Source organism: Phyllostomus hastatus, unplaced genomic scaffold (genome assembly GCF_019186645.2).
Source record: "Phyllostomus hastatus isolate PE091 unplaced genomic scaffold, TTU_PhHast_1.1 phas_scaffold_46, whole genome shotgun sequence".
NCBI classification, from domain to species: domain Eukaryota; kingdom Metazoa; phylum Chordata; class Mammalia; order Chiroptera; family Phyllostomidae; genus Phyllostomus; species Phyllostomus hastatus.
In genome coordinates this window covers 43,522,699-43,544,933 of record NW_025334032.1, presented here as the reverse complement: position 1 = coordinate 43,544,933, position 22,235 = coordinate 43,522,699, and the positions used below count along the sequence as shown (strand labels likewise).

The following is a 22,235-nucleotide window of genomic DNA, read 5'->3' as shown; positions in this document are numbered from 1 at the left end:
CTACCGTGTGAATATAACCCCAGCAGGTGTCCCCTAAAAGGGAAAGGACCCATAGTTATGGGCAAAGGATATGCCATGTCCAAATTCCATGTCAGTCGCACCTGCCAGCCCAGACCCCCGACAGCACCAAAGCCCCCACTCACCCTGGGGTCCTCCTCCTCCGCTGGGGGAGCCCTGACAGCCACCGCGGCCCTTGGCTGCTTCTGCCCTTTCTGGGCCCTCAGGGATTTGCTGGGCCCAGCCTGTGGGTGACGACCCGCCATCTACAGCACCGTGGTGAGGCTCTGACTGAGTTTTGCCCAGGTGTAAATCTGCGGATCTTCTGAGGGGAAAAAAGAAAGTTTTTAAAAATCACACAGAGAGAAAAGGTCCTCATGAAGATTCTGCTCTTAGTGGGCATGAAGGGACCTCCTGATCACTCAGGAAAGCCACCTTGGAGGCCAAGAACACCTCTGTCTGAAGCCGTGTTCTCCCTCTTCGTACTACCTATGCCCAGGTCAAGGCTCAAAGTTCACTGCCCACTCCCAGTTCAGAAATCTAACCTGCCTGACCCTCACCAAGGGCAGGGCTCTAAGCTGACTCCCCACTCCCCAGGTCAGGGTTTTAACCTGACTGCCCACCTCCAGGACAGGACTCTAACCTTACTGCCAGCCACCAGGCCAGGGCTCTAAGCTGACTGCCAGCCACCAGGCCAGGGCTCTAAGCTGACTGCCTACACCCAGAACCTGACCCTAAATAGAGAGCTGATTCCCTTGTCAGGACTCTAAGGTGAGACACTTGAGGATCACCTGGTCAAATGGGATGAATGACCTAAGAGACTTTGGTGAATTATGTCCCCGGCAACCTAGCAGGACAGAGGAAGGCATCATTCCCCAGAAGTACACCGTCATCATTGCTGCACTGGATCATGTACCGGACAAGTTAGAAAGCCCCATGAAGTTGCTGTCTTCTGGGAAATTTGAATTTCCCATCGGACAGAAGACCAAGTAGTTTCAAATACAAATTCACCAAGATAAATCTATTTTCTCCTCTCCTAGGCTGAAAACTTCAGGGTTGATGGGCTACTCTGTTATTTTCAGTAAGTAAATTTGTCCTCCATTTACTTTTGTTAACAATAAATGTGAAATGAACATGTAGTTTCTTAAGGATTTCCTTTACTTTTAGACAGAGGGGAGGAAGGAGGGAGACAGAGAGCAAGAGAAACATGAATGTGTGGTTGCCTGTCACACGCTCCTACTGGGGACATCGCCTGCCACCCAGGCATGAGCCCTGACTGGGAATTGAACTAGGGACCCTTTAGTTCACAGCCAGTGCTCCATCCACTGAGCTACACCAGCCCGCGCTAATGTGTCGGGACTATATCCAAACTAGTCAGTCATGGCCCGCGACACCTGGTTTCCATAACGGCTCACGCCCACCTCCCACAGATCACACTGCTGGCTCCACTACCTTTCATATTCACGCTTGGAGGAACCATTAGCATTGAGAAGATGCCTTTTGTCCTCCATTTTGCCCAGTTACCGTGCAAATGAAGAACACTTACCCCACGCCCTGAAGTCCCACAATGTCTAGATGGGAGTGTCCCACTTCTCGGAGGGACAGGCCAAGGGCCAGAATGAAAGGAAACCCACCTGAAGTGTGCGAGACGCTTCTCCACCACTGGATTCCCAGACCTGAAGTGTTGGAGCAGGTCCTCCAGACGCGACGCACCCTCCAGCAGCTGACAGGAGAAGGCTGGAGGGTCCCGTACTCCTGGACTTTTATGTGGTCTGCAAGTCCCGTGAGAGCACAGCGCGATCACCCCCACATTAGCATAATCCCTTGCAGGAAGGTGGGAATCCCCACCACCTTAGCAGAACCCCCCAGGAGAAGGCAGGTCCCCTAGGGAGGTGCAATCCTTACTCCTTCCGGCTTTATCAGGGTGTGGTGGTGTAAGACCCACCTGCTTCCAGCGAGGACGCCGCAGGTGTAGTAAGAAAAACAAGTCCCCAGCCTTTGCGCGCTGTCTGCTTCTGCAATGCGGGTGGACCACAGTAGGCCTGTGAGATCAGACATGGAGGGGCGGGCTAAGGACAGAGTCCAACGGCACCAAGCCCGCCGCTCCTCGGGGCCCTGTGGCTTTCACCTGCTCCCTCCCGCCCCGGTGCCATCCGGACCCGGGTGTCTGCGGACCAGCAGCGCTTCTGCCCTCCGCACAGACCCTGCCTGTCCCCGTTCCCGCCGGCAATCCTCGCGGTCTCTCTACGCGACTGAACAGGGAAATGCACCGGGTAGGAGCCGGCGATTTGTCCTTTCAGAACGACTAGATTTGCACGTTGCTTTGCCACTTCAGTCCCCGGCCCTGCGTAAATGGTCCCCAGGTGGACACGGGGAGCGCCCTGTCCCTGCCTGTCACAATCTGTTCCCGTGGATGCAAGGGGACGCACTGGCACCTGCTCGCTCGGCCCCTGCTCCCATTGGTTGGCAATTGGTCCTTCCCGCCATCTCCTGCCCCGGCCGTGTGTTCGTGGGTATTTTGCGGGGCTGGTATTGCGCCTATGAAGACACATTGAGGAAGGGAAACGGGAATCTCCCCTTTCAGGCACTTTCCTTTTTATTCCCCAGACCATGGCGCCCTCCAAAGCAGCCCTCCACCCCGGGCCACTATGGGCTCCCAGGTAGGGGCCCGCACAGGTGGGCGTCCGCCCTTGTCAACAGTTCCCACCCCAGGGCGGTGGCTGTATGTCGGCATCCGCAGGTATTTGACCTCCAGTGCTGTTCCGGTTGACCTTGTCTATACTATTGATTTGTCTGCGTCCCCGGTGACCCCGGTCAAAGCGCCGGCATGCTGGCCCCGCCCTTCGAGTTCCTCTGGTGGCTCCCCAACAAACAGCTTGGATTTCCCGCTACTGCAGGGGGGTGCGCCTGCGCACCCTGCCCACAGCGGCTGCGTATCCGCGAGCTTCCCCGCCGTGGACTCGACTCACCGCGAGCCACCGTGCGGCGAACCAGGTGCGCTGGTCTACTCTCCAGATCACTCCTCCAGGTCCGGGTACCCGGATCCTGTCTGAACTATAGGTCCCTTCTACCGCGTACATTTCTGGGTGAAACCCATTTATATTGTCCTCGACTACACTGAAAACTTCACAGCTGAGAGGCTCACCATTTTTATAAAATGAATTCTGTCGTCTGCTTTCTATTGTGAAAGAGATTGTAATATATAAGCGTTAGGCCCATCCGCTGGATGAGTGGTGACGGGAACACACTTACAGTGTCCGGATGGAGGGATTCATGTTCCCCTTCCTCAATGTGTCTTCATAGGCGCAATACCAGCACCTGACCCTACATACGACCGGGTGGCCGGTGCAGGAGATGGCGGGAAGGACCAATTGCCAGCCAATGGGAGCAGCAGGCAAGTGAGCAGGTGCCAGTGAGTCCTGTTTCATCCTCGGGAACAGATTGTGACAGGCAGGGACAGGGCGCTCCCGATGTCCATCTGGGGACCATTTACCCAGGATCAGGGAGTGGATTGGCAGGGGAAGGTGCAAACCAGCGGGTCCCAAAGGACAAATCGCGGGTCTCCTGCATGGTGCATTTCCCTGCTCAGCCGAGTAGAGAGACCCTGAGGACGCCGGCTGGGACAGGGGACAGGCAAGGTCTGCAGGGACGGTGGCTGGGGCAGACACCCAGGTGAGAATGACACCCCAAGCAGGCTGGAGCAGGTGCAGGCCATGGGACCTTGGGGTTTGGCCCTGTGGGTGCTATTGCACTCTTCACTCAGCCCACCCCTTGACCTCCGATCTCACTGTGTCCACTGCAGTGGACCTGACCCGCAGAAGCCGACAGCCCGCACCCCACCCCCCCAGGGGCTTGTTTTTTTGTAGGGAAGGTGCAGCTTCCTAGCAGGGAGCTCGTGGGTCTCCCGGGGCCCACTGTGTGGTAAAGCCAAAAGCTCAAAGGACTGTGAGTCCCTAGGGGACTTGCCTCCCCCCAAACATATGTTACGCTAATGTGATGGAGGTTCCCGCCTTCTTCCAGGGGTAATGCTAAAGTGATTGATAGGTCCGTGTTCTGAGGAGACTTGCAGCTGCCAGAAAAGCCAAGGAGAACTGGACCCTCCCCTGGTGTCCTGTCAGCTCCCGCCAGGTGCACCGCGCCCACTGGAGCCCGTCCAACACCAATGGTTCTGGGAAGCTGCCGGCGGACAAGGCGCCTTGCTAAATTCAGGTGGGTTTCCTTTCATTCTGGCCTTTGGACTGTTCCTCCCAGAAATGGGACACCAGCAACTAGGTACAGTGGGGCTTTAAGGAGGGTGGTAAACTTCTTCATTCGCACGGTAATCTGAGCCGAGAGGAGGACAAATGGCATCTTCTCAGTGCTTATGGTTAGTCCAAGTGTCAATATCCAAAGTAGTGGACCCAGAAGTGTGATTTGTGGGAGCTGGGTGTGAGCCTTTATAGAAACCCGGGTCCCGGACATCACTGACATGTTTGGACATATTTTCAACACATGGGCCCTGGCTGGTGTAGCTCAGTGGATTGAGCATGGGTTGTGATAAAGGGTCCCTAGTTCAATTCCCAGTCAGTGCACATGCCTGGGTTGCATTGCACGTCCCCATTGGGAGAGTGTTAGGGGCAACCACACATTGATGTTTCTCTCCCTCTCTTCCTGCCTCATTTCCCCTCTGTCTAAAAAAATATGGAAACCCTTAAAAAACACATTCATTTGGCATGTATTAGGAACTGGTTATCAATAGAAAATGGAGGTAAAACTTATTTATTGAAAATACAAGATTAGCACGTCAGAGGTTACGGTTTCAGTCCAGCAGAGGAGAAAACATTTTTATGCAGTGAATTTGCATTTGAGTCTGCCCGCTCTTCTGTCCGATGGGGAATTCAAATTTCCCAAAAGACAGCATCTTCAGTTGGCTGTTCTGATGTGTGAGGTTCATGAACCAGGGCAGCACTGATGATGGTGTAAGTCTGGACAATACTGTGTTTCTCTGTCCTGGTAGGGTGCAGGGGGCAGAACTAACCAAAGTCTCTTAATCACTCAAGATTTACTGCCTCCAATTTTCTGCCATAGCCCCAAGCCCTGGATCCCCGGTGGCCATAAAGAGTGGCGCAACAGAAGTGTCCTAGGCCCCCTGTGGTCCTCTCTACATCTTCACTGTGCCCTCATGCACCCGAGAAACCTTCACGCTGCATTGCAAGCCCTGGGGACGGGGTCCCGCCAGCCTGATCCAGGTGCTGGTGACGTTTCTGGTTCTCCCACAGTCTAGGCAAGGCTTCCCCAGGTCTGTGAAGCCCCCTGCTCATCGGCTGTGGAACACAGACCTGGTCAGAGCTGTCTAGGGGGGAACACAGGGGCAGGAATCCTGCCAGGAGCTGCTTACTGCGGTAGTGCTAGGGTGCTCACTGGGTGCCAACGGGTGCTGTCTCATACTTCAGGTAAAACAGTGTGTGTGTGTGTGTGTGTGTGTGTGTGTGTGTGTAGACAGGAGCAAGGTGTCGGATACCCAGATTTCCACAGAATGCCATATGTTCATGGGATTCACGGTGGGTTTTTTCTTTATGGCTCAAACTTGTATACGTTATTTGCCTCTTACCTAAAATCTGATGAAATCGACAATAAAACTGATTTCAGTTGCAGACCTCATTTTGAAAAAGAGATGTCATACAGGACATCTTAACTAGGACATCTTATGGATTTCATTAGGTCCCAGGAACAAGGAGGCTTAAAAGACATTTATCCCCGTACAGTCCGGACACCGGCAGTGCACACCAGGAGCCAGGCGGGCCAGGTTCCCTCCGAAGGCTCTCAAGGAGAACCCTGGCCTCCAGCCATTGGCAGCTCCGGACATCCTCCCCTTAGGACAGCAAACTCCAGTCTACACCTTCGAATTCCAAGCCCCGCCTCCTGTAGGTCTAGGGCTCTAATCTCCTAATCTTTGCCTGATAAGAATAACAGGTAAGAATTAGAATCCCTTAGTCTCTTTATGTCCAGGGAGTGGCCAACCCAACCCTAAAGGCTCCGCAGCTGATTGGCCCGCAGACCTTGGGCTCCCCCATAAAGGGCGGAGGCGCCAGTGGTGCCCTTCATTGGGAGACCTGCTCTTCCAGAGAAGCTTCACTCTGCAGCGGGAGCTCACAGGTGCCACGTCCGCTGAAAACTGTCTCCGGAGCCATGGAGGCTGCATCTCTGCTCTGCGCAGAAGAGGGACCCTACGGGGGTTGGAGCTGGGCTCCGGAACCTGGGGAACACGTGCTACATCAATGCCGCCCTGCAGTGCCTGACACACACCCCGCCCCTGGCCCGCTACCTGTGGTCCGGGAGGCACTCCGAGACCTGTCCGAAGCCGACGTCCTGTGTCCTGTGTGCCATGCAAGCTCACGTGACTCGGGCCCTCCTGCATCCTGGAGACGTGATCGAGCCCCCCAAGGAGCTGTTTGGCGGCTTCCACAGACAGCAGCAGGAAGATGCCCACGAGTATCTCATGGTCACCATGGACGCCATGCAGCAAGCCTGTCGGCGTGAGCCGGAGCAGCTGGCCAGGCCCCCCGCGGACGCCACCCTGGTCCATCAGATATTCGGAGGCTACTGGAGGTCTCAGGTCAAGTGTCTCTGCTGCCAGGGCATGTCTGACACCCTGGACCCGTACCTGGACGTTGCCCTGGAAATCCAGGGGGCTGAGACTGTGGCTCAAGCCTTGGAACTGCTGGTGACACCTGAAAAGCTGGACGGCGACAATTCCTACGAGTGCAGCGTTTGCCTCAAGAAGGTGCCTGCTAGCAAGACCTTGACTTTGCACACTGCCTCTAAGGTCCTTATCCTGGCGTTGAAACGTTTCTCGGCGTTCACAGGCAGCAAAATGGAGAAGGTCGTGCACTATGCTGAGCGCCTCAATGTGCAACGGTACCTGTCTCAGCAGAACCCAGGGCCCCTGGTGTGCGAGCTGTGTGCTGTGCTGGTCCACGCCGGACGGGACTGCCACAGCGGGCATTACTTCTGTCACGTGAAAGCTGCAGACGGCCAGTGGTTCAAAACGAATGACTCTGAGGTGACTGCCTGTGCCACTTCTACTGCCCTGCGCCAACCTGCCTACCTCCTCTTTTACGTCCAGGAGAACGAACTGGAAGGAGGCCACGAGAGTGTGTCTGTAAGCGGTAAACCGAGGTGCCCGCAGATGGAGCAAAAGACCTGGAACCCATCCAGCAGGCCACTGAGAGTCACTCCAGTGTCACAGGTCCTGGGTCACAATGTCCTGTGCCAGAGACTTCGGTCCAATTCACCTCGTTAGAGGAGTGGAGGCAGTTCCAGGAGCTATCCCGACCCAAGGCAGAGCACAACCTCAGGAAAGTGGAATGGGCCGTGCCAGCCAACTGGGTCATGATTCACCCACCCAGATACAGGGCTGGCATGACCAAGCATCTGCCTGGACAGGAAAACTACCTGCTCGACAGTGCAGCTGAGGGGAAGGCCAGGGCGAACAGGAGGAAGAAGGGGACCCGTTCTGGGCATGTGTTCCAGTGGTCACCGCGGCCTTATGGATGCAGGTGTGTGTCTGAGGGCTTTGGACTGATGACCTGCTCTGAGGACTGTCCCATGAGCACTGTGTGATGGGTCCTTGGTGGGGGGGGGGACCTGGGATATGTGATTCTTGCAAAGTGGGATACTTGTCAATAAATGTAGTTACTTGTTGAATCAATAGAGTGTTTGGAAAGACATGGGGGATGGAGTTGAGTTTAGTTTTCCAGTTTTTCTAAGGGATTGGGCATTTGACCTGTTGGGGTGTGTTCTGCATGTGGTGGCAAGGGGACCAGGGGGGCGGGTGGATGTGGGCAGTGGCTGGGTTTGCACAGGTGAACACGCTGGCGTGCGCCAGCTGCTAGAATGGGTGATAGACAGTCAGCACGGAAAGGTGAACTGCCAGGCAGGGCAGGTGTACAGCGTGCAAGTCCATGAGGACGTCCCTGGAGTGCAGCTTCAGCCACTGCCCCACTCACGGGCGAAGCAGCTTGAACCCTGGTTTCCCCCTTGGGATGTCACTGAATGGGATCTGGGGAGATCTCTTGTGTTCCCATCACTGTGAGATCTCACAAATCCACTGCTGTTGACATTGCAATGGAAGATTTCAAGACCTGGTTCATACATTGATATGTACAGTCATGTCATACATATTTCTTCTACTTTCCAGCACTGCCTCCTGATATTGCTGAGAATTTCTCCGCTCATCAGCCAATGGGACAGCGAGGTGACTGAGTGAAGAAAGCTCCAGGTTCACGGTTTAAAGGCCTGGACTACATTAATCTCCAGTTAATTTCTAAACTAGAAATTTTCTGTCAATTTTGAAGGATGACATTTTCTAAAGGAATCTGTATTAAAAGGCTCTATTTCTTTTGCTGGTCTAGCCTCTGCAAATCTTTTCAGGGTGGGGGAGGAGGCTGGACCTGAGTAATTCTCAAGTCCTGTGGGTCTGGGACTGCTCCCTGGGGTGGCGGGTTGGAGACTGAGGGGTCCTGGGAGGGGCCCTGAGGCTGCTGGAGGATCACAGATAAGGAAGTGTGTGGAGGGTGAGGCTCTGAAGTGTGTCCGGGCAACTTGGGGGATGTTCTTCACTGAGAGGAAGGGAAAGTGCGGGGACCTGCAGGTGGGGCCCAAGTCCTGAAGGTAACCTGAGGTGGGAAGGCAGGGTCCTGGGGCAGGAGTCAGGTGTTTGAAGTGGGCAAATGAGAGGAAGAGAGCAGGGAAGGTTTGGGAATTAGAAGGAAGGAAAGGAAGAGGGCGCTGGGATCCCAAGGCGGCCTGGGACCTGACCCAATGGGAGGGGTGGGTAGAGGGGAGGGGCAGGACAGGGGCCCCTGGGCCTGGGTGTGGAGCAGGCACCTGGGTAACTACTGAGAAGGTGACCCTCCCTGTAGCCCAGGGCAGATCCATATGTAGCCATGAGCTGTGAGGAGAGCATAGATCCAATTCGGGGGAAAACCAGTGCATAGCATAAAGGGCACTGGGGTGAAGAGGCTGAGAGAGAGGATGGGACAGAAATTGAGCCGAGACCAAAGGACCAGAGCGGGACTGAGACAAAGAAGGGGCCCAGGTAGCAGGCTCCACTTTTCAAGGGGGTTAGCCATCTCAGGGGCAGCCGGGCCTCACCTGCGTGTGTGTGTGTGCCTGTGCAGGCAACTTCTCGTCTTCATCAGTGAAATAGAAACCCTTCTCCCAGACACGGTCTACTCAACGTTTAGTAGCCAAGACCCCTAAAGTCCTTCCTAAGCAAAGTTACATGAAAAGAGTGACAGAGACCCGAAGTAATGGCCATGACCACAGAAGTAAATAGTTCTATTAGTGATGTGAGCAATTAACTAAGTAGGTGGAAATTAGATTACAACCCCCCCCAAGGGAGTGATGTGGCCCTTTAAGGGGGTCTCCTGAAGACGCTGGACTCGGCGTCCTTGGCGTGCACCAGGCCCTGCTTTCTCTGTTGACAAAGGGATGCAGCAGGACAGGATGACACTTCCTGTCTGAATCGCTCCGGCAAGCGCTAGTGGGCAGAGCCGCCAGCACACATCCCTGTCCTGCCTCCCAGGAAACTCAGCATCTTTCAGTGAGTCTGTCACTGTCTGGCAGAGAGGGCTCCCTACAGGCCAGGCAGCTCTCCTGAGCTATATCCGACCTTCCCTGACTCTGAAGCTCACCGGCTTTGCATGTGATGTGTCCAGCAGGACGTCATCCTTAACTGACCAGGGCCTCTGCCCTCCCATCCTCCTGGAAGCCTTGCCTGGTCTTCTCCTTGGTTCCTGCATCTCAGGCCACTGCTCTGGCCAGCAGCTTCCTCTGGGATCCGGGCCCAGCAGGGGTGCCCTGAGCCAGTAGCAAGGCCCTGGGACTCTCTGGAAGAGCTAGACCCGTGTGCCTGTTTTCTCGGGGGTGGCTGCCCTCTGTGAGATTTACTGTTGAGGGAGTGACCTTTCCTTGGACACCGGAGGCAACCTAGAACGTCCAGAGGCACAGTCCCAGGATTGCCTCTGGACCCAGTATTCATCAGAAGCAGTGGCTCCCTGTTCACCTAAGCTCACCTGGGCCTGGCTTCCATGGAAACAAAGAAGGGAAATCACACATTTTGTTCAGTCTCTCAGGAGGTAAGAATTGCACTGACTTCAATCTGTGGTGTGGGGGGCAGAAACATGTACTGTCTTAGGCAGATGATAAAATTCCTTCCTCATCATCCTCTCAGTTGGCGTTCTGTTTCCCCGCCTTCCCTGTACAGGGGAGTCCCTTGGGAAGATTATTTTTTTGGGAAATCAGGGTCTCAGTCAGGCCCATGGTCTGGAGACTGTGCTAGTGGTCAGAGCACAGGTGTGTCCAGGGGATCCTGGGAGCATTTCCCCTGGGTGTGGAGGTTCAGTGTTGGTGTTTGTTGAGGTTCAATGTTGGCATTTGTTGAACCACAACATTCTCAGACCTGGGCACAGAGTGGAAAACCCCTTTTATGACAAGCCTCTTTTTGCTTGGGGAAAGCACATGCTGTTAATTAGTAAAAAAAGGAATACTCAGCTTGCTTGGGGGCTGAAAGGATTAGGAATTCATCTTTTCGCAGCTTTATTCTCTGGGATGCTGGGGGGTGGAGAAGAATGGCTGTGGTCTGATCAGGGATGATTGGGGAATGCATACCTCAGCAATTATCTAAGAAATGGAGTGTGGTTGTGGAGGGCACTGTGTTCTCCCCATAGCTCCAAACTGAAGAGATTTTGGAACCAAATTGGAGAAACTTTCTGTGGGCCAGGTGGGCAGCACCACCTGTCTCCTGTCCCCGTGTTGCTTCCAGTGGCAGAGACATATGCTTTTGGGCCACCACGATTTTCAGACAAGACACCAGTGATACTGCTCCCATGACTTTCCCTGGGCAGGGACCTGGCACCCCGATACACTGAGCGTGTGGGGGCTGAAGCTGGGAGTCGTGCCACCGCCAGCTGAAAGGGGAGGGGTGCTGTTGCAGGGGAGGGGGGAATGGGGGGAAGTGAGGTCTGCAGAGAGAGGTGTTCGGGAAAGGGGGAGTGTGAGCCTCAGACAAGGTCCCCATCCTTGTGCTCAGGGGTGCCGGCCTGAGGGTGTTTGCTCACAACCACGTAAGAAAGGACAACACCACCACTTTCCTTCAGGAGCAACAACTTTTATTGTTTAACTCTCTGCAAGCATTGCTATATTTAAAAGGTTTAATTTTGCACAAAATTCTGTGCTCCATATTCTCTGATCACTTCACTCTCCTACAGTTTACGCCGCAGGTTTTATGAGCAGGTATTTTCCTAAAGTCTCAGTTATTTAGTTGGTTGAGTGTTACAGGATTCTTTTAGAAGTTTTCACACACACACACACACACACACACACACACAAATGCTGTTATTTTCTGCAATGAGATCTAATGGGACATTTCTCTCCTCTGATCCCAGGATTGCTCTCTCCTTGGCTTGGGAATCTCTAGGTGACTGACTGCAACCTCAGCGACCATGGACGGGCTTGCCTTCCTGGTGCTGAGAGAGTTTTGCACACTGTGAATCCCCACAGGTGCCACGAATGTTGCTTTACAAACAGAGGACTTCTCGTGGTCTTACAGTGAGTATCTGTGCCAGGGCCAGTGACGGGTAAGAAGTGTTGGGTATTCCTCAAGAAGCCTCACCCTCCAATTTCCTGTGTTAAAGTTCAGTCTTTCACCAAGTTGTGTGTGCACATGACACCTGGGACTTGGCGGACTGTTCATACTAGGCACAGACCTAGGGACTTCCTGTGTGAAGTTTGTTCATTCTGCCTATAATGATAAATGGAGCATCACAGGTGGTCCTCTGGACAAGGCATCAGATGTACTTAATGCTCAGCGCTGTGGCTGAAAACATCTATATCAGAATATTTACAGTGTGAGATCGGACAGGCTACTGAGGTCAGGCCAAGGACTAAAGGCTTTGGCTCACAGAAACCACACAGAAGTACCCAGTGACGTGTAAAATGCTTTTCTGGACTGAGGAGTGTGATGACAAATGGATTTTCCACATATTTCACAGTGTTTCCTTTTTCCTTTTTTAAAAATATACTTTATTGATGATGCTATTACAGTTGTCCCATTCCCCTCCCCCCTTATTCCACTCTTCCCTGCACGACCCCTCCCACTCACATTCTCCCCCTTAAGTTCATGTCCAAGGGTCATAAGTTGTTTAGCTTCTACATTTCTCATAGTATTCTTAACCTCCACCTGTCTATTTTCTTCCTACCATCTATGCTACTTTTTCTCTGTACCTTCCCTCCCACTCCCACACTGATGCCCCACCATGTGATCTCTGTTTCTGTGATTCTGTTCCTGATCTAGTTGTTTGCTTAGTTTTCTTTCTTTGGGATCAGTTGTTAATAGCTGTGAATGTGTTGTCATTTTACTGTTCATATTTTTGATCATCTTTTTCTTAGATAAGACCCATTAACATTTCACATAATAAGGGCTGGGTGATGATGAACTCCTTTACCTGGACTGTCTCCCATGCATGAGTCTGCTGCTGTGTTTCAACGCTAAGCTGTGATGGATGTTCCCCCACCTTCCTCACATGTGTGATGCCATGTCATGTCATGTTAGAATATTCCCCGAAGGCTGTCATGATTCTCTGTGTGGTGTAGGGTTCCCTGGTGCCGTGCAAGGGAGGAGCGATGACTGAAGAACCTCCCGCACACCTGGCACGTGTATGGCTGCTCTCCAGTGTGGGTTCTCTCGTGTCGTCTGAGATTAGCCTGCTGACTGAAGGCGTTGCCACAGCGCCGGCATTCATATGGCTTCTCCCTACTGTGTGTTTTGTTGTGGCGTGTGAGCTCAGAGCTGTGAGCAAAAGCCTTCCCACACACGAGACATATGTGTGGTTTCTCCCCCGTGTGGATTTTCCTGTGCTGGCTGAGGCCAGAGCTTTGGCTAAAGGCTTTCCCACATTGCTGACATTTATAATGTTTCTCCCTAGAATGGGTGTTCTTGTGTTTCGAAAGGTAAGATCTTTGACTGAAAGCTTTCTCGCATTGGGTGCATGTGTATGGTTTCTCCCCTGTGTGAGTTTTCTCGTGCTGTCTAAGGTGAGAACCTTGACTGAAGGCTTTCCCACACCTGGCACATTCATAGGGTTTCCCTCCAGTGTGCACTCGAGTGTGCTTAATAAGGGCAGAGATTTGCAAAAAGCCGTTCCCACACAGATGACATTTGAATTGTTTCTCTACAGTGGGAGTCATCCCATGATGTCTGAGGGCAGAGCCAGGGCTGAAGGCTTTCCCACACAGATGGCACGCACACAGCTTACCCCTAGTGTGAGTGCGACTGTGGCCCCGAAGGCAGGACTCTTCCCTAGGTGGCTGTGCACACTGTAGGCTGACATAAGGTTCCTTTCCTGTGCCAATTGATGAATATGCAGTTGAGGTAGATCTAGGAGCAGGTGCATGGCCCAAATCACGATGTTCTGTAGGATCCTCTGGAGTGTGAGATTTCTGCTTTGTGGAGGGAGATAAAAAGGTTTGAATGCTTTGCCCACAGATGTCCATACATTCATTTCTCTACATAGAAATCTGAGAGTATAAGTCAGTGTTAGACTCGGGTGAAAATGTTTCCAGTGTTACTTGTGCACCCATGTGATGTTACTGCCCTGCAGGTACAAATATCTTCCCTTTTGTAGTATCCCAACCACAGAGTTATCTGATACATTTGGAAGACTTTGGTATGTTTCAATGACTAGGTCATGAGCAAATGTTATGATATTGTCTTTTTTCAGATCTCAGGTTATTGTTTTGGATCATGTTATTTTCTTCCACTGATTTCAAACTATCCAACATATTTTCTTGGGAAGAGCTTAATCCCAAGTGAATTATAAAATTATATTCATACAGTTGTATTTATTAGTAACTTACTGCCATGTATTCAATTTAACTTTCACAGCTATGAAACTTACCATTCGTGTCATGCGTGGTATGCCTTTCTTCCTCATCACTCCTATTGATATCACTGCTTGTTTTATATGTGGAACTTCCATTGCTGAAACGATTGAAAGAATATGAATTGTTAGAATGGCATTAGCACAATGGAAATGTAGAAATGCACCCACACCCATATAGGCAGGTATGTCCCCAAATCCTGGCACTTCAGTAGGGAAAGCATATGAAATGAAATATTTTGGGTACTAGACAACTTCAATGGTCATTGTCAATGAGGATAAAAAAGATCAGAATTGAAATATGAAAACAAGGACATTGGTGGAGATATGGTGGTGACACCTTAGATGGGAAGATTAGGACAAGAATCACCATGGGAGAGTTTACCTGCAAGAAGCCCACAATCATTCTGTTCCCTAGAGGGAAAGACAATGGCAGAGGGCCTCATGGTTTATGATTCATTGACACAGGAAATGATAGCATAGGAACTTTGCTCCAATGTCTTCCCTTGTGTTTCAGAATGGATAACTCACTCCGCAAGACCTTGCCTTGACATCCCAGGACACACTCAGTCAAGGATTGGGCACCTGCCCACCTAGCACAGGCACCTCTGCTGCTCACCTGCACTCCAGCCTCGGAGATACCCAGGCCTTGCCCTCCACAGCTCTTCGCTTTGCTCCAGGTGGAAAGTCACATCTGATGGGCAGTGCTGATACCCTGTTTGTGGAAGAGAGGGATGCACACATATTGGATTCTGTGCTAATGAACTACTGCTGTCACCAAGGTCAGGGCAGGGAACTGGGAAGGGGTAAACAGATGAGTGGAGGTCAGTCCTGCAACAACACCTTCAACAGAGAAAACATGGCAGTTCCTCCAGCAGCCAGGGAAGAGCTCCAGACTGGTGGCAGAAAGAGTGATGACTGCTAGATGCTCATGCCCGGGATCAAGTTCAAAGACAGAACTCAGAATACTCAGTTATCTCCATATGTGAGATGCTAATGCCCCCAGAATGGGCAGAATATTATTTTCAAACAGAAACAAATCAACATAAGTTCCAGAAGAATAATCAAAAGTATCTTATATTCAATACTCTGGTCTTCAGCCTCCAAATACACGAGGACATAACACATATTTTAAAATGGCGGATCAAACATTTATAAATGACAATATCCACTGATTCCTCCATTTGGTTCTTTGGGTTGGAGACAGAATAGCCAAAAGATAATACACTCGCAGTCAAGATGACATTCTGGTGTGCTGATGAAGGCACAATTGACAACGAACATCTTCCCTCTGAGCCGTGATGACGGTCATGAGAGACTCGGGCAGCAACAGGGGTGGGGCAGTGGCAGCTGTTCTGTGTACCTGCTCCATGTGTGAATGAAAGGACACGTACACACATGCACACACTCGTACAGGTGTCATGACTCACCCAGGGAGACCAGGTGGCTGATGCTCTCCTGCATCACGTCTCTGAAGAGCTTCCTCTGGGGCGCGTCCAGCAGGGCCCACTCTTCACGGGTAAAGTCTATGGCTATATCCTGGAAGGTCACTGATTCCTAAAAGACCACAGATGTTTCAGGTCACACAGATCAATGGCTGCCAGAGCGCCGAAGCAGCTGAGACCGCAGCACTGAGGAAATGAGGGGCAGCTGGGTGTGCCGACAGATCAGGCTGTGTTCGGGGTTGTACTCAGTTACCTGTCAGGGCTGAGCTGGCCTCTCCCTTTCTGATGCACCCACAGAAACACACACACACTGAGTTCACGATAATATATTGTCAACGTGCCTCCCTGAGCTGTGGTAAAATACAACCTGAGGGTTTTTCAGTAACCTGCTCATGAGAATGTCCAGGCAGGTGATTAAAAAAATTCTCACTTCAAAATTTATGACAAAAACACTCCTTTCCATGAACTTCAAGTAACAGTATACATTCACCACAATCCAAACAATGACTGTGATGTGGTCCTTCTAAAACATGACCATTGGTTGAAATTATTTCCCTAAATGAATTTCCAGTTCCTCATCTATAAACTGATTTCAGTACTGTTATGTGTGCTGAACAATTCAGTGTACTAATGTACAAAATATTTCTTGTCTAGTAAACCTGCATGAAATTCAAAACATTACTCCCTACAGCATTAAAATGTCAGAGAACCTTGAAAGTATCTGTAGCATCCCTCCGAACTGCACAAGTGTGCAGAATGTGATACCAGGAGGTGTGTCTGTCTTACAGCTACAGCACTCAGGTGAGCACAATGAACAAGAGGTGGAGTGGTTCAGCTGCACAGGCCAGGGGCCCTCTGAGAGGCTGTGCTGAAGGAGAGTCCCAGCTGACTGTCCTGTTGGATGAGGTCCCCCATGCTGAACTGTATCTGAGACCCCTGGAAGCAGCTATACCTGCTTCCTGTGTGGCTTTACCTAGCCTCCATGGGAAAGGATAAAATAAACCTTTTGTTTGCCTTTGGTCCACTGAGTTTTTGACATATTTCCTAGGACTCTTTTGCTCTACCTGCTATACCTGTTCTCCTTTATATGTAACACAATTAAGAAAACCCTATTGGCTACATATATAATGTTGCTGTTGTTTTTTTACCAAGAGTAAAATTGGGTTGGGGACAAGACAGAAAATTATAACTTCAGTTATACTTCTTAGAAAATTTCAAAAGTGAAAATTCATTCTCACAATTGGAAGAGATTTAAAGTGGGGGAAAGTGCACTGACTGGTCCTCCTTACTATCCCTCTCCTGGTCCTCTCCACTGAGTAGTCCTCACTGGGGGTCTCCTAACCCAGATTACTTAGGAGCACATGCTCACTAAGTGGCCTCCCCACTGCCCTTCGGTCATGCTCTGCCCCTCCTCCATCTCTGCCACTTGCAATCATCACCATCCTAAGCACGTCACAATCAAAGACACGACTCATGTGTTAATGAATGGGCAGTGAGGCCACGACTGGGTGAGAGGAAGGAAGCTTCTCTCATCTCTTCTGTGAGTCACCAAGCTTAGTGAAGCCTGGCATAGATTTGTGTGATGTAGGGAAGGAGATGCGTTATCAGTGAGTTCCTGACTCATGGTCACTGTCCCGCAGTTCTGGGCAACCTGGTTTGGAGCTCAGGTGCCTGAACTCCATGTGCTGGTACCTGTACATTCCTGCCAACAGGAGAAACGTGCCCATCTAAAGGCCCTGGGGGTGGCATCACAGAAGGAGAAAGCGGCACCCCATACTCACCCGGGACTGCATGGTCACTAAGCCAGCTGCCAGGTGTTCTTCTCTGGGTTCTCGCTCACAGACAGTCCAAGCACTAAGCAGGCAAATCTGAGGACACAAAAAGAAGCCATGAGACCCCAGTCTCGGGTCCATTTCCAGTCCCACCCATCACAAAGCCCCAGTGTTCACGTGGGAGTGGTCCCTGCTCCCAGCCTGGCCATCTGAAACCAGTGTTACACTCTGAGAATTACATGCAGAAGTCTCAGATCTCCAGGGTCAATTGTAATAGGATGGTAGGTGTTGTTGCTACAAATAAGATCAAAATACAGATATCTTACAAGGAAGAACTTGAGGAGTACTGAGTTTCCTCTGTTAAGGAGCTTATGACATCGACAATTATTCAACTCCCTTCCTCATTTCTAAGCACAGCCATCCCTGACTCACACAATATGCAGACTTTGGTTTCTGCCTGCAGGTAGACATGTGGGATTTCTCAGGTGTCATTTTGCTTTCCTTTTGCACCAGCAGGGTTTTTGTGCAAAATCTCTTGTTACGATTTATGCTTAAATTTGTTCTCCAACCTGCATGGAGCCCTCTGGACCCTCACACCTTTCTGTCTCAAGTTCCTCATGGGCCTGGATACCAAACAACTAAGAACCTATTTTATGGTAGAGTTCATCTACTCAACATTGTATTCCATGTGGAGGGACCCAATGCACCCATCCGTGAGTTAAATCCTTCAAAGCTCAGCAGGAGAAAGTAAGAAAAGATGAACTTGAGTCACAGAGTAACGGTTATCCACTCCCCCCAGTCCTGTGTGTCAAGGGTGCCCATAGAATACAGAATGGCTGGGCTTTATGAGGAAATATAGTTGGTCCATCTGGTAATTTGTTCATTAGTAGCTGAAACCCTCAACTCCAGTTCTATTTATCTTCATTAGATACAACATCCCCTTTTTAATTACATATATACACGAGGAGATGTATATGCAAATATATGGATATACAGACCTGTGTGAGAAAGTATTAATGAACAATAATTTCTTTCCTAACATATTAGTAATAACTGAATGTAGTTTATGGGCAAGTAAGAAAAATGAATCAGAAACAAAGAATAATTAATTCACCCATTTATAACTTAGCTCCAGGGGGGAAAAAGTTAAGTGTGGATTAAATGTGATTGTGCAGTTACAGGTTTACATATCTTTGCTTATTAATTTCCACAATAACCAAGCTCATGATAGCTTTTGATCAATTTACAAATGACATACACAGAGGTTCCAGACACTTTAGTAATATGACAAACTTTTCCAAGTAGAAACTGCAATAGCTGTCACTGAATGTTACTCCGTCTGTATCCTGTGCTCAAATTCTTTAGGGGGACCCAGCACAGCTAGGTCTTACTTGGAATCGTAACTCTAACAGAAGTATTCAGAAGAAGCACACTGTTAAAACAATGTCTTCTTGCATTTTCACAAAACTACTCCAGATGTCCAGGTTCTCTACTGCATGGACCCCTCCAGAGCATAGACCCCACTTGCCAAACATTATAACCTGTCTTCATCTTATTGTCCTGTTTAAGCTACATGTCCTCACTCCCACACACATTGTCCGGGGGTGGGGGGGGCAACCCACATTGCTGCATTATGGCACAGTATGTGGGGGAAGAGTGTGAAAGGCAACACTACTGCTTGCCTGGCTCTCAGCTGGATTTCAGTCACTTCCTGCACTAGTCACAAGCAATTGGGCCCTTCTGGTGCTGATTCCCAGGTGGGTGGGTTCGTGCCTGTTCTAGGACTCTGTGGTTCTCTCCAATGATCTCTCCTGGGAGGCTGGGAGTTCCTCCCACCCCATCAACCCCCTGCAGGTTGTTTTCCATCAGAGGATTTCAGGCTCTACTTCCCTGCGCTGGAACCCTGGGTCCTGCGGTCTTTATTGCTCCCCCAGTTGCTCCTCCTCGTTTCCCTGCATGAAACTGTAGGACTGCCTGGTCCACCAGATGCTGCCTTGCCACAGATCTTTCCCACCCTAGCAGCCCATCTCTGCCCTCCTACCGAACTGGATGAGAGTTTCTTCTTAAACTCCTGGGTGGTCATCTCACTTACATACAGACCTATTTTCTGTCATTTCTATTGGCTTTTATTTTTTAATTTGTTGTTATCTTTCCTTTGGTTGTGTGGGGAGGCACAGTGTATCTATCCACACCTCCATCTTGCTGAAAGTCCTGTCAATCTCTTCCAAAGGAAACCCCTGTGTATATTCCCAGACTCTCATAATGTCCTAGTACCTTGAAATCATAATCTCCTCTAAAGAGATCTTCTCTCACATTTTTGCCCAGTCAAACCAAAGGTCAGTTATCAGTTTCAATCAGATATGAAGGAGGAGCCCCAGCTTAATGCAGGATGTTCTGAATGCTTGCATGCATTAAGTACAGGGGAAACCCCTAGTGCCTGAGGGCACACAGTAAATGAGGTTAGTTAGTGATCGCATTAGGAGAGAAGAGCTTGAGAAACTAATTCAAAATTGGCCGAAGGAGTATGCTTCGTTTTGACTTGAAGGCAAATTCAGAGGAAATGAAAAATTATATTTTACCCTTGAATGTTTTCTACTGTAGAATGATGGGATCTGCCAGTCTATCCTGTTTGATATCTAGGGACCCCTACCACAGGGAACAAGGTGACCATATGGGAGGAAGCAGGAATGTATGTAGACACCCCTGAGCTGTGTCTCTACCGGTATAGGAGACAGGGAAGGTGGTCACAGCTCTGGTGAGTCCTGCCCACAAATGGAAAACCAAGGGGGCTGATCTTTCTTAGGTTCTGGACAATCCCCACCAGGTCCCACACTTTATATATCTTCCACACTAAAAATGGCTACACACTATTCCAGGTGCTAGGATTGAGCCCATGACTAACTGAATTTGTGTTGCACCCTGAGTCTTACAGTTTACAAGTGCTCAGATATAAAGGCAAAGAAAACCCACAGAGAAAACCATACAAATGAACACTCAATTAATACTTAAAGTGGAGAAATATATCATCACAGACCAGAGTACAAATCAAAGCCCAACCTTTTGTGGCTTTAAGCATCCAGTACACTCAAAGCAATTCAGGAATGTGGAAACTAGTGTTAGGGTTTACGATTATTCTAGAACTTTGTATATGGAAGCACCATCACCTGAAACATAAGATTTATTTGTAAAGTGCATGGTGGACCCTGCACGCAAAAGGTCTGTGCTCCAAAATGGAGGAAAATTGCATTTTCAAAATAGGAATATGCAACAGTCTTACAAAGAATAAACTAACATCAGAACACAACCACGACCACAGAAGACCTAATCGGTTAACTGAAAAGTAATGGGTAAAAACTGTCTTTTCAATAATGTTGGCACAAATTGTTAAAATACGTGATAACAATGGGATTTTGAGAGTTAGCTTATGCAGCAATAGAAATGGAAAAGAGCTGAACAAATTTAACAGAAATCACTTGCCTTAAATATGTTTTTTCAAATGAGTAAAATAAATATAACAACCCATCTGCAGACATTTGTGGAAGAAAATGAAGAGTATCCCTTGATAAAACTCATGAAAGGCAGTTAATTCACAGAGGCCAAAAAGAAATGAAGCATACAGATCCATAAAAAATAACAAAAACATAAGGTGTAGATCAAGGTGCCAAAAGAACTTTGCAAGCCAAAGGACATGCTCTCTGTCTGCACTGAACAATCCAATCTCTGCTAGACTCACGAACCCAGAACCCTGGGCACTGGGCTAGTGTTATGGAGGATCTGAAGGTCAGCTACTTCATTTCAGTAGTTTAAAATTTAAAGTCCCATGAATCTGGTGGTTATTGTGTTGGACAGCAAAATGGAGGATTTTAGGGTAACAGTTAAAATTGCAAATAGATTCAAGGCAAGAATAGGAAAGAAACACAAACCGTTAAATTATGAGAAAGGAGGGGAATGGCATGAGTATTGATGTAATAAAACTGAAAGATCATGGGAAGTTTTGACATGACTTCTGCAAATTTAAGAGGATGAGCCAGCTCATGTCTTAGCATTTGGAGAACTCACCAGAACCCCAAACTGAGGAGGAGGTAACGCAAAATGGATGCTGAAGCCAGTTGAACAAAGAAGCCAATTCCACTTCTGAAACTCCCTTCTGTTCAGCTCCGTGTATCCAGGCAAAGGCTTTGGTCCCGTTTGATTGCCTTTTATCCTGGGAGGACAGTTAGTAAATCTACTTATGGCCACATTCCGAGGACACACCCTGATTGCAAAGATATCAGCTAACTTCAATCCCGCTTCTATCTGTGGGCTACGCCCTATTCAATTCAAGTGGATTTTCCAGATTAGTAGGAGATTATAACCTTGCAGCAAGGTTGGAGTTTAGAGGGCAAAGATGCTAAGGACATTGCGAAGAGATGCTAGGACAATGCCTTCATTCCTTTATTCACTCAGTTCTTTCTGAATGCACTCTGTGATTAGGAAATATTACATGTCTTGGAACTGAAGCAGAGCATCAACCACAACGGGGTTCTGTGGACATGGGGTGCAATTTGCTGTAGGAAATGTAGACTTAAAAGGAAAGATGAACAAATCTGGAAAACCAGTAACGGCGTGACATCCAAGATACATTCCTGGGATGGAGAATTTGAGTGTGAGGGCACTGAGCACATCCAACTTTCAAATCCATGTTAAGGATTGATTAACTATGCAAAAACTGAGAAGATGACTTTATACTTCATTGCTTGTGTAGTGGGGCAATAAAATCATTACTAGTTAGCAAAATAGAATAACTCCTTTAACTTCTGTGTCATACACAGTGGAATTGTACCTTTGAAAGAAGTTCTTATGATCATGGAGGGAGGCCCTTCTGGTTAAAATTCCTGGTTGCCAAGAGAAAATCACTAATCCTGAGATGTAGTAAGTAGTCCATTGTATCTGAGGACACACTTCTGAAAAGTTCCCTGTGCACCCGACCAGCACCGGCAGTTCAAGGTCACACAGGTCTTGCATGCTCCATAGAGGGCATTTTAGAGCTTTGCCATTAACACTCATTCTCTGCACACTCCTCTCTTCCCTCACTTTCACGCGGTAGTTGATCAACTATT

The 22,235-nt window shown here is 49.4% G+C and overlaps 1 protein-coding gene across 1 annotated transcript; it reads left to right on the top strand.

Moving 5' to 3' along the window:
- The first annotated feature begins 801 nt into the window (after positions 1-801).
- LOC123807443 (ubiquitin carboxyl-terminal hydrolase 17-like protein 6) lies at positions 802-7,599 on the top strand. Its single transcript, XM_045821261.1, is given in 5 exon segments — positions 802-986; positions 2,605-2,657; positions 3,301-3,395; positions 6,194-7,159; positions 7,162-7,599. Coding segments are annotated over 5 exon segments (1,737 nt in total).
- Positions 7,600-22,235: the final 14,636 nt, after the last annotated feature.